Raw genomic sequence first — 13,545 nt, forward strand, 5'->3', positions numbered from 1 at the left:
TAGTGGCAGAATATTCTGCTAAGTGAAGCATTCACTTGAGTCCAGGAATTGAGATTTTCTCCTCCTGTTCGTTCAAGCATCACAGTGCTGTATTAAAGAAGCATTTTTGTTTATCGGTTTGGCAACTTTTCTTTTCCATTTGTTTGCAAACACATCCGATAAAAATCACAAACATGAGGACAAAGTGTTGCAGATGCTAGACGTCTGAAACTAAAACAGAAAACGCTGGAAGCACTCAGCAAGTCAGGCAACTTCTGTGGAGAGAAACCAAGTTGATGTTTCCGGCCGATGACTGGGTTCACCAACCTAAAACGTGAACTGTGATGATACAAGCTGCAGTCAGACTGATGGTTGTGTCACCAGTGTTTAGTCAACATGTCAACAATAACTGTCGCTGTCCATGAAAGTGATTGACAAGCATTTTATCTTCAGAAACCCTCCTTTTAATGGAAATAATTTTACTTATAAAGCAGTTTGTTATGGGGATTTTTTTGATTTAAATTGGAGTGCACTTCAGTGAGATAATGGAACCTGACATTTCTTGGTAGTCTTTAACATTCATCACCCACTAAAAAAGGGAGTATCATAGATAAGAACTTACAATGCAGCCTTGGGATGAATACAATTTAATATTCCAATCACAGCTTGGCACAAATGGGGCACAAATTGAGAATTCAGGTGCAAAGGCCAATACTTGTGCCCTGCCTGATTTAGTCCGCTAATTTTAATTAATAACACTGTAAATCGGATGCAATGATCTAACCCCAAAATCCCAATATATATTACCGCTTTGAGATTGGGTGTGCTACACCTGGGAATTTATCTCTATGTTTAAATTAATAATATTCAATCCTCTATTCTTGTTCAGATAATGTCATATGTTGTTTTGCATCCCCCTGAGGGGGCAGGCAGGGCTGCAGTATCACGTTATCTGAAAGGCAGCACCTCCAAAAGTGAACGATGTTGCATGGTCAAATTCTAGAGTGAGGCTTGAGTGCACAATCACCTGGCTCAAAGCCATGAGTATAACCACTGAGCCAAAGCTGATCCAAGAGCCGCGGGTAAGCTCCCGCACTCCTTTGCTCAGACTAAAGCTCATTATAAAGTCTTGGCTGGAATTTTCCAGCCTTCCCGCGGCGTAGCCATCGAGCCATTGAAATCTCCGTTCACATCAGCGGCACCGGAAGATCCCACCGGCATGAGAGGCTGGATAATTCCAGCCCTTGTCTGAGATAAGTTAAATTAGGCCACAGAAGGGGTGATTTTCAACGTCAGCGATGGCACCAAGTAAGTAGTCACAGCCTGTTATTCACACTTTCTGATTTTTTTCCTTTCCATTAACTTTGGGCAGGCTCTATCATGGGCAGCCATTAGGTTGCTGTCCATTTTGCATCACCACCAAAGCTGAGTTTTTACTGGCTGGCCAATTCAAATCGGCTTTCAAGAAAGAAAGAAAAAAGGGAGAGTCGTATTTACTAATGCTTCTCACCACTTCTGGATGTCCCAAAGCATCTTACAGCCAATTAAGTACTTCTGAAATGTAGTCACTGTATGAATATAGGAAACACAGCAACCCATTTATACGCAGCAAGCTCCCACGAACAGCAATGTGTTAATGAGCAGGTAATCTGTGTTTTGGTGATGTTGATTGAGGGATAAATATTAGCGAGGATACTTGTGAAGAACTTCCTTGACCTTCTTAGAAATAGTGCCAAGGGATATTTTACCTCCACCTGTGAGGGTAGGTAGGGTCTCAGTTTCATGTGCCTTCCAAAAGATGGCATCACCAAAGGTGCAACATTCAAAAAGTACTGTCAGTCTAGGTTTCATGTTCAAGCCCCTGGACTAAGGTTTGGACCTACGGCATTCTGTCTCCATGGTAAACCATAGCTGATTAAACAAGAAAGGGAAGAACTCCATATCTGATGTCAGTGAGGGCCTCTAACTGATTTAAAATGACAGTGCAGTGGGCTGCTAGAAATTACTAATTTTCTGAACATCAAGGAAATTTTAATAAATATTAAAGTGCACATCAGGGAACCTTTTAAAATTGTAAGTACTTCCCCTCCCCCATAATAATTTTAATGATGCACATTTACTTAAAAGCTTCTGAACATGATGATTACCTAATTGTTTCACTTCATGCTTGCATATTCCTAGAATTTACTCACTTGAATATCAGTCAACTATAAAATACAGTTACCATTTTCATATTTTTAATAGCTGTGTTTTATAGGTCATTCTACTTGGGACGAGTTGGTCCACAAATAATGGCATTAGAGGTACCAATTTCTGCATCAGATAATGACAATAGAAAGGGAGATCCCAATTAGGGCAATTTCATTTATAGTCATGCTGTTTTTGTTGGAAATTTTGACTTTGTGGCCCTTGTTTTAGTTACTGAAGCATCGTAATAGCTAACTAAAATTTCAGTCAGTTTATGATGATTCCTTGTTAATTGGTGCCAGCAATCTCATTAACCAGAATTTCAAATGATTTTTGTCTTTTAGTGAAACCTGAAATTACATATGTAGAAAACAAGACTGCAATAGAACTTGAAGAACAGATTATATTGACCTGTGAGGCTAAGGGTGACCCAACCCCAACCATTGTTTGGATGAAAGGCACCCACACTTTCAAGGATGGAGAACAGGTAGAAAAAAATAAATGCAATCTAGTTTGATCCAAATGTGGATGAAATTGTACCTTCTTCACTCAAATGGAGAATAGCACAAATTTCATCATCTGTATGTCATTAATCATGTCCTCTTACCCACAAAAATTAAGCGCAGTTAATAGTTTTAAGTCCACTGTCCCTTGCCTGCTTCGTTATGGTTAAGTTCATTTTGTTGCCTGCCTGCCCCAAGGAGGATTTTAAGGAACTGAACTGTAGCTCGCAGCTGCTTGGAATCACTAGTTTCCACAGATTTGCACATATTTCTGATTCTGCCCTCATCCTGTAAAGACACACATCCATTGATGCTGAGGTCAATTGTAACACTCAAATTGCTGCACCGACAGAAATCACCTAACCTAGTACAGACTAGTGCTTGAACATGGCACCTTCTGGACTGTGTGGCTTATAATACCTAAACATGTGGGGCATTTATTAATTAAATCTTAGGGGAGCTATGTACACTGTTGCATTGATGGCTGGTAGGAAGGCAAAAATGTTGGTTCCGTTAACTGGCTTTCCAATTATAGGAGGGAAAAAAATCAGTAATTTGCAGAAAAAAACGTCACAGTAAACTATCTTTGAAAAGTAGCAAGATTATTTTGCTCCTACAAGTAAAATATTGGCGCTAAGATTGAATAATGACATACAATCATTATTGGCAGTCACCAGCAGAATTGTGCTCACTGTTCAATATATGCTCTGATGATGTTATAAAAAGTATTTGGAAATCAAATCCCTTTCATTAGGTCCATGATATATCATCTCTGAAGATCATAGAGTTCTTGTGATTCCATTGTCTGAGAGTAGGTATTATGCATGATGTAAGATCACATTCTGACAACATGCTCTGCTGTTGCAACTTGTATCACTTTCTACCATAAATGCTTATAATGAACACTCCCTTATGCTTTATGCTGGAAAAGGGGCACCTTCAATTGATTACAAACTTTGGTGAAAGTGGGAGCGATGTAATCAGTTTATGTACTTCCATTAAAACTTGGAAAGGATGTTCATTATAAGAAGGATGGTGCATGCATAAGTCTTCCATCTTCTCCAGGTTTGCTTATTTGTGTGTGAGACCTTCTACCCATTTAATTACTTCTTATTTTTTTGAATTGTGGCCTCATTTCAGACTAAAAGAACTGGAAAGAAGTTTGTAACCTGACATGTTATCTTGTTGAACATGTCAGAACGCCATGTATTTAGGCCTTGCAGATGAACATATGTTGGGTAAAGATTTCCTCTCTGTTCTAATTACAGTGAAATCATATAATTACCACCATCTTCTCAAGGCCAATTAGGATGGGCAACAGCTCCTTGTCAACAATGTTCACATCCCATGAATGAATATATATAAAAAAAAGTTTGATTTTGCCACACCTAGCATGCCTAGAACAAATATTTTCCTCCAATTGTAATTTTGTATTTCAATAGCTAAATATATTTATTATCTTTGCTTCTTAATACAATCTAGTAGACAAAAGTAGGATGATAAATCAAACCTGGGTCACAAAAATCCATAGCTCTCTAAGACTTTGTAACCATTCACAATGCATCATTGAGTAAATTAAAACTTTGTTTCTCATTCACTCTTTCTAAATGAATGCAATGCTTGAAATTACTCCAAGGATACTAATGTGTGAGCCCTTGCTGAACTCATACAAAACTGGACGTGAGGAATTTCAGGCACTTGCTAACTGTTCGTATGTTGTTATTTCACCATGGACGTTCAAAGCCACTTTGGAGGGGGTAGGGGGTTCCATTTCATTAAAACAGATTTGCTCCTTCAATCTAATAATTTTTGTGAACTAAGGCAAACAGCATAATGATCGAATAAAGAATCATCACCATAATTACATGTTTGCTATTATTGTGTTTGGATTTCATTAATTTTAAGTTTTAATTAACAGGGACAATGCAGATGGTAAAAATTGACCACGGGATGCCTGAAAAACATAATTATACAAAAATTCACAAGTGCTTGATGTCAAATTAATAAAACTAGTATAATACACTATCACTCAGAAAGCCATATCTTTCTCATATGCAAAGGCCTACTTTCACCAGTAAAATTAGCATGTACTTTACACAATTAATGTAAAGTGGAATTTAAAAACTAGCATGTTGAAAATTGTTCTACTTTGGTATATAATGGGCACAGACTCAAATGTTAACAGCTTCTATATCGGACCGATGCCAGCTGCAAATAATTCTCCTGGAACAATAATTGCTGTAGTGGAAGAAACTTAGTAGCCAATAGACAGTATTGGAAATTAGCATAAAAGAACAGAAACTTGGATATTTATCTGTGAACACAGGCGCATGGTTTGACTAATGAATCTAATGTTAGGGCTCAATGTGAAGCCACCTCAGTGCAGTTGGGCCAGTATATATAGTTACCTAAAATCCCTTATTTTTATTAAATGTGCCTTACTATTTCCACATTGGATTCTTCAGTTTCATGATATTTAACTGCCATTGTTGTCATTCTTAGGCACTTAATTAGCCTTTCCCAGTCCATGGTTCTTGCTTTACTTCCACGTTAAAGGTTTGGGCCCATTGCCATTCAATCTATGACATCTGAGCGTACTCAGGAACATTTTGTTTGGGGAAGTTGCTTGCCAGTTTTAGGCGCAATTCTTGCTACAATATGCTGACAATTTTATACCAAGTTTCCTTTTAAATGCTGATACTAATGAATTTTCTGAAGAGAAGTCAGAAATAGAACAATAGACAGTAATGCATTTATCTGTTAGAAATATTGAAGTAACAGAATATTTTAGTCCACTGTCCCACCTCTTTCAAAATGAAATGGTGAGACTTCAAAAAATCTACAATAATGTTCTTTTATCCTATATGTTAGACTCACTGATGATAAAGTTCCATACAAACATAGACCAGGTTCAGCTTTTGTCAGCATCTTACTTTAGACCTTTTGTAATCTTTTAGCCAGCTTGGCTGATGATTGCATTTCAATTGTTAGCTGAAGCTGGTGATGGACAAGTCCAATTTCATAAAATAGCCACAGCTTTTCAGGTTTGCTTTTTAACAAGTAAGAAAAGGGAAGCTGTCAAAATGATGTGTTGCTTTGGACCAATTGGGCTGCAAACTGTGTATCATTCTTACTGCATACAGTCAGTAAAATCACATCTTGCCCTTATCAGCATCTGAGCTTAATCTCCAAGGACTGAGAAAGGCTATTTAAGAATAAGCTATATTGTACGAGCCATGCACGCTCACTCCATTTCCATTGGACACCACTACACTGTCTGTTCTGTATGTTGTTTGCCTTTGAATATGCTAAAATTAAAACACATTTGATATTAGTCAGAGACTGATACTGCTGAGATAAATGAGGAAAAGCAGAGCTTGTTGTTTATCATATGGCTTACTTTTCTCTTGTTGCTTGGTCTTGCTGTTCATCCTGAGTGTTTTGTAATTAACTGACCATGTGTATTTTTTGTTACCATTATATAATGCTTGTATCTGTTTGAATCCAATGGTAGAAAATGGTTCTACAATATTGTGATAATGAAATAGGGTGTGAAATGAATGCTGTCATGTTTGTCAAACTTCTAAATCATTGGTTATTGTTGTACGTTTTCCTTTTTTATTTGTGGTATATGCACCAGTCCTAATGTGGCTGGAAAGAATATAAAGGAATCTTTATTTGTACTTTACTTTTCATTTCCACTCATCTTACACAGGAATTCCTTATATCTTGATGTTATGAAAAATATTTATAACTTTCCGTTTTTCCTCATATTATTTATTCTCATAGAATGCTGTAGAAATTAGTTTATTCTCATTTTCGAAAATAGAGATTTCTTCTTAGGGTTTGAATTTACCATCTAGTGTATTATTTCAGAGTCAAAATCTCAAAGATAGAAACTCTATTGAAAAGGAATACTATTAAATGTAGAATTTGATAAAAACTAGATTGCTGCTTGTAGAAAAATCATAAATTCCCTTGTAAAGAATGTGTTGATGGTATTGCTACAAATAGTGAACAGAGGAAAGTTTAGGTGTAGAATGGAGGATTTGTTGGAATCCAAAAAGAATTTCTTTAGCCATTTATTAACCAACTGATGAGTTCCTTTAGGGAGCAATGCCAAAGAACTGAAATACGGAAATTATGTTCGCACGTATTGCGAATTAATATGTTAGTATCAAATTCCTTGGCCTATTTTAACAGAGGAACATCTACTAAAATCTTTATTGAAATAGCAAGAAGGGGTGATCTTGCTTGGTGTCATTTCTTGGTTAAAGCCTAAAAGATCAAGGTAGGTTTGATAATTTAAAAATTTGCAACCTAAATCCGTACTTTCCAACACAATAGAAAATGTTGTAGGAATGTTTAATTATGTTTATTTTTCTGGGTTTTCTGGGTTCAGAACTGGATAGATCATGTCTGCCAGTCTCCATCTAGTTAGCCCTGGAGGTAGAGAGGAATCCAGTTTAGGGTAATTGCAGCAGAGCCATTCTCTGCTATAAGGTGAAGTTACCATTAATTGCTTCTCTCCTTTCATAAGATGCTAATTTGGTGGAATTTTGTTCCACTCATTAACCCCATTTTCTGATGGTTTATTGTTCTGGGTATTTTACAGAAATTAAGAGTGGAACACTAATTTAACCAAACCTTTGCTGCATGAGTAATGAAAGAATAGAAATGAAATAAAGCAATAATAAAGAAAGCGTAAAAGAAAGTAATTTGAGGGAGAATATTTTAATGTTCTCTACCAGGCAGAAAGTAATGGTAGTGAATCGGCTTACCACTGTACACCCAGCTCAATTTCCCTTTCCATTGTCTTGCCTCCTGGTGAAATTGTAAAGTACTCCAAGATTAAATTTCTTTGTCAGACAACGTTCAAGTGGTCCATTTTGACATGGGAAGCTTAGGTGAATTTTGCTATTGTATATTATAACAGTATGCTTTATAATCCTGATTCCTTCTGGGTTAAAAACTTGAATGCCACCTGTGGTAAATTTCACTTTTTAAATTGGGGCCTTAGCTGCCCAGACCAGAAAATGGCTGTGGTTTAGATTCTGGCTGAGCTTTATGCCTGCCACTTTCTTCAGCATTACTTGCTCTATTGATAAAATTTGCTCTGAGGAATCCTCAGTACAGCCAGGTTTCAAGCCCCAAGCTTAAGGAGTTAAATTTAATTCAATTTGTCAGCCTGGGACCTTATTACTTGCATTGAAAGGTTAAATTAATTTTATAATCTAGACAAAAACACGACACCAGTTACTGATGCAAAGACATCCTCTCCAAGACAGATGGAGAATTAGGGGAAATACTCATTTGGTTAAGGGAATCATAGTTGAGGAAATATTCTTTCAAGGTTTGTTAAGAATGCCTTCTTACTGGAAATGAGACTGGCGAACCAAGTCTTCCTCCCTGCTTGGCTGTGGCAGCACTTCCAAACTTTGAAGTTTGATGTTCATCTGTATACAAGTTTACGTTAGAGGAGATAAAGACTATAAGTTAAAGATTTTAGAGCTCTTGGGATACTTGTACTGCAAGAATCAAACCTTGGGCCTCAGCTATTTACAATGTATGTCGATGCCTGACTTAGAGGGGACTGAGTGTAATATATCCAAGTTTGTTGAAAATACAGAGCTGGATGGCAAAGTAAGCTGTGAGAAGGACTTAAGCAAGCTGCAGTTCAGTGATTGGACAATGAGTTGGCAAATGGAGTAAGATGAGGGCAATTGTGAAATTATCCACTTCAGTAGGAAGAATAGAAGAGCAAAATGTTTGAGAGACTAAAATGTTGGAATTTAAGTGGATTTAGATATCCTAGTACACATGTCAACCTGTGATTTAACAGGTAGAGCAACAATTAAGAAGTCAAATGGTATGTTAGCCTTTGTTGCAAGCAGAAAAGTAAGTAAGTCTTGCCGCTATTATATTGAACATTGGTGAGATCACACCTGGAGTACTGTGTATATTTGGTCTCCTCACCTAAGGGAGAATATACTTCTCTTAAAGAGGGTGCAGTGAGGGGCATTAGATTGGACAACCCCTCAAATCCAAGAGTCACTGAGGAAATATTGAGTAAAGTCGCCCTGTAGTCTTCTTGGAATTTAGAAGAATGAAAGGTGGTTTCATTAAAATGGCTTGACAGAGTGGATGTTGAGAGACTGTTTCCTTCAGTGCAAATTCTAGGACCAGGGGTCATAGTCTCAGGATGAGAGTCAACTGTTAATGCTCAGTTCTAGATTTTATTCAAGACCAAGATTGATAGATTTTTTTGGCTCGACAGATCAAGAGATATAGAGATCAGGCAGGGAAGTCGATTTGATGTAAAAGTTCAGCCATGGTCTTATTAAGTGGCACAGCGGGTTTGAGGGACCATATGGCCTGCTCCTGCTCTTATTTTTAACGTTATTATGACCTTATGTCATTAACCAGGATAACAAAATAAACAATTCCAAACCATACGAAGTTTTATTTTAATTTGCAGTAGTACCATACTTCTTAAAGGTATCATCACTAATTAATTTCAGCTCAAATGGAAGTAACAGTTTTGTTAACTGATTAATTTTGCAGTTTAAAAATTAAAACACAGATAGATAAGTTGATAAGGCTCCTGCCAGTGTCAAAAATCATCATTCTTATATCATTCCTGAATAGAAATGCCAGGATCAACATAAGCAATGCCTTGTGGGAAAATTGGGATTTGCTATGCAGGAATTCAACAGCTTGATTAACAAAGTTTTTTGACATTTATAGTGTTTGCATGGCTGATTAGCTGCTTGAGAAGCATTAACAGTTCATTATTCCGGGTGCATTGTGATGGTCTGGTATACAGTTCCATTGCCGCCAGCAGAATTGCCCATTCAGGAATTGCTTATTTCAGTGGCCTGCATTCCTGTGATGTTTTTTGCAACCTGTTAAATACCACCAGTTTTTGTGAAGACAGGAACATTTTATATCCGTTTTGAATCTTCAGCCTGATGTTCCACAGTGACAGAAACAATTAATGGGAATTGCACATTTCAGCAGTGAGAGACTCCGCACGACTCAAGTGCAGTGATCTCACAATGCAACATTTTTTTATTCATGTATTTTCACAGTATGTTTGGCATGAAGGGACCAAGCCACTGCCTTCCAAATTCCATGGGATGGTGGGGGGTGGAATAACTTTCATCTGGTTGGTGTGGGAACTGGCTGTAGTGGATTGGCTGCCTATCATATACCCTGCCCAAATTTCCTCCCCCCACCTAAGTGAAAATTACCTCCACCCACTTGAAATGCAAGTGGCACTTCACGGTATTGCCAAAAAAGGTCATAGTCTTCAACTACTATTTTGATAGGCATTAAGTGTGTTGCGAGGCATTAGTCTTATTATGGATTACTTTTCCCATTTCTTAATATGCTGAGATTTTAATGACTTCAATAGTTTGTTTATTATAGCCACTAAATTAGCCCAGTTTAAATATCTGTTCTGGTTTTTCCTAGAGTGGGTGAAAGCAGATTTTCTGTTGGTAGTACTGAAATGAAATCAGCTGGCGAAGCACACAGCTATTTTTATTCTGTTGTTCCAAATAGAAACTATTCACGCATTGACCTAGGTGGCAATGCACGTTGCAATTTGCTTGTCCACCAGCAGTATTCATTGGACTGATAAGTCATCAAGTGGTGTGTTTTAAGCACTCCAACAAATTAGAAACTTTAACTTTTTACAAGGTTCCACCTGGACTGTTCTTAACCCCTCAGGTGATTACAGTAGCACAGAAATGGTTAATGTTGTTATTGTGGTAGCCTTCACCATGCAGATTCCCAGAGCATTAAAAAAAAGCTTAACATTGGTAGAAGTCTTTATTCTTGCTTATTTTGATGATCAAGAATAGCAGAAGCTGCTAAATAATTTGTGTTTCCTGTAGTTCCTAACTGACTCTTGATTGGTAATAGCAAAATTCATTTTGCATATTGTTTGTAAACTCTGTACAAATTGCAAGGACAAAAATGCAATGATAATTGCCCAATATGCTGCTGCTCAGAAAATAGGACACAAAAACAGGAAGCTTACAAATGCCCAAGCTGCACCGCATGCTGCAGTGTGGTGCATGGGGCTGGGTATCTGTTGTATGTTTAGCTCATTAGACCTCCATTCTTCCATATTAGATTTGGACGCTAAAGGAGATGGGACCTCTGGCACCCATGGTCCCAATGCCGCCTTCACCTAATATCTCTCCCTTGGAAAGTGGCTGCTATTCAACTGGCAACTGACAGCCTTTCACTGGTAGCTGACACATATTAATGCATTCCTGGCACTTCCAGTATATCCTGAAAGGAACATCAGTAGATTGTGCAAATTGTTTGACCTTCCGTTTCCCTTTAATGTCAGCCTATTTCGTAGCTTCCACTTAACAATGAAGTGCTGCCCTTAAGTAACATTACCAGTCACTATATAGTTTTACAAAGTGATTAGATTTAAGTTCACTTGAAAGGATGTGCAGAATATGGGACAAATTCTGACAATTGTGGAAGCAGCTTAGTTTCTTACTATTTAAAAAAAACTGAATATCAAATGTTAAGTATACTTTTATTACTGCAGTTGAGCTTGGTTATTGCACACGCTATTTATCTTCCAAGGTTTGGGCATCTTTACTGATCTTAATGGAATTACTGCCAAGACCAAGGGAAAAAAACTTTGTGGTGAGGACTTATCACCTTTTTTTTCAGTAATGAGGTTCCACTGTATTTGCGAAGCCTTTATAGACATTGTTGCCTGCATAAAGCATCTTTAAATGTAACACATGTAGCTGGCTGTGCATGTTCATTGTTAACATATCTAAAGTACTTTTGTTTCATGTTTGTTTTCTCCAGGCTTCATGGACACGGCCCGTGATGCTAAAGGTATGGCTACTTATATGTAGCCAAACTCTCTAACTCTCTTAACAAGCACTGAGAGCGAGTTTACAAAATAGTCACTAAAATTAACCAAACTAACCTTTTCGATACAGATTATAATGGAGGAGAGGTTCCAAACAGATAGCACTAACAAGTGAAAGTTTAACATTTCAGGCAGACATTCACATGTGAAGGGGTTGCTGCAAGACTTTATAAATTAAAAAAAAAAATTAAGTAATGCACATATATGCAACACCGGGTGCTATTATTTTCTATAGCATTTTAAAGATATTGAGCATTGAAATCATATAATTTATTACTGACTGGGCTCTACATTCATTAATCGAAGGCTTTTTCAGATTAATTTTGAAACTCTTCGCTCTAATCCCCTGCATTTGGTTATTTCTTAAAACACACGTACAAACTATTGAGATAAATAAATTAATTTAGATCATTTTACTTAATCTACCTTTGAGCTTTATGGCAAAATATGCATATATGAAATCTGTGTGTATATATCTATATACAATAGCAATCTATTTTACAAATGATCAAATAGCTAGTCACCATATAAGGTTGGGTTGGCTCATACTTATATTCCCTCAGTTACCAATTTGTTTACTATTAATTATTGAAATGATACATCGAAAGTTATACCATATGTGTAAAAAAAAAATGGTAACTTTTAAGTGTTCAATGAACAATATGTTATTTATAGGTCAGAATCATCTTACTCGGTGTACGGGGCCGGCCTGCATGCCCAATCGTAAAATGATGCGTGGTGTCCCACCATCACCACACGTCATTCTGATCTTCTGTTCAGCGGGCGCGCACCAGAGTCAGCTGCGCGCCTGCCAAACTGTCAAAGGCCAGTTAAGGCCATTAATTATACAATTAGCCCTATTGAGAAAGCTGCCCGTTCGAACTTAAGGTTGGTGGTGGGGGGCAGACGAAGAGCCCAGGCAGCCTTTGCATTTCCCATGAAACCCCATCCATGGACGGGATGAGGTTTCATGAAGGGTTTATTGGTTAATTAAGAATTTTTATTAAAATTCATAAACATGTCCCAGCTCATATGACACTGTCACATGAGGGGACATGTCTGAATAATTTTATTTTTTTTATTTTTAACCATTTTCTGCACTGAACTTAATCTCCCTGAGGCCTGCCTCGGGGAGATCTCTGCCCTCTTTCACACGCATGCGCGAAAGAGCGCAGGCCCTGACTCTCTCTCTCCCTCCCTCCCTCTACCCACAAAGGTAGCGCTGAGCGCTTCCGTTTGTGCGTCACACTGGGCAGGCCTTATTTGGCCCGCCCACCTAAAATGGTGACGCGTAGCCGATTGCGGGCGGTGACCAGCCCGCCCAGCGGGGAGAAAACACTCCCCATAGGATTATATACTTTTTTAAGCAAATTAACTTGGCATTCAGAGAGTCATTTTAGAGAAGTAATTAAAAGTCGTCCGAGTGGTGTGCAAAACTTGCTAGCTGTAAAGACAGATGGCATCGTCCAGGGGGTAGTATTCTAACTTTTAGAATGTTGTGATGTGGGTGCCCGAGAGAGAATGAGGGTAACTGGGCCACTAATTTCTTTCTGTGCTTACTAGAGAAAACAGTTTGATGTAGTTTCCACTGCACAGTCTTCTGGCCAAGGTTAGGAATGATCTATGCTAACCTTATCTATCATTCCATAACATCGCGTCTCAGTATGGCAGTACACTATGGTGCCTTATTTGAGCCGATATTCAGAGTGTTAAGTGTAAAGGTAATTCGAGCAATTTTCTTCTGATGACATCGTAAGTCATTTAACATTTTAATATTTTGATCCACTGCTTCTTAACTTATTTCTGACAATAAATTAAGACATTTAATCAGGTATTAATTTGAATTTATTCAAATTGACCACTTCAAGCATATACTTATCAATGACTTGATCTTTGTGAATTGTTATGATAGTTACCATATTGGCAAAAAAAACGCATCACAGAATCTTAATGGCACAGAAG

General features: G+C 37.7%; 1 protein-coding gene across 18 annotated transcripts in view; it reads left to right on the top strand.

Annotated features, from left to right (window-relative positions):
* LOC121269513 (neural cell adhesion molecule 1-like) overlaps positions 1 to 13,545 on the top strand; it is a 490,495-nt gene that overhangs the window by 306,041 nt on the left and 170,909 nt on the right. For 12 of the 18 annotated variants that reach the window (XM_041174119.1, XM_041174120.1, XM_041174121.1 and 9 more), the window contains exons 8-9: positions 2,511 to 2,653; positions 11,517 to 11,546. In XM_041174119.1, coding sequence (XP_041030053.1) covers positions 2,511 to 2,653; positions 11,517 to 11,546 — 173 coding nt within the window. The remainder of the gene's footprint in view (positions 1 to 2,510; positions 2,654 to 11,516; positions 11,547 to 13,545) is intronic. The other 6 variants (XM_041174124.1, XM_041174134.1, XM_041174136.1 and 3 more) reach the window with 1 other exon arrangement.

This window comes from Carcharodon carcharias, chromosome 25, assembly GCF_017639515.1.
Source record: "Carcharodon carcharias isolate sCarCar2 chromosome 25, sCarCar2.pri, whole genome shotgun sequence".
Taxonomy (NCBI): Eukaryota; Metazoa; Chordata; class Chondrichthyes; order Lamniformes; family Lamnidae; genus Carcharodon; species Carcharodon carcharias.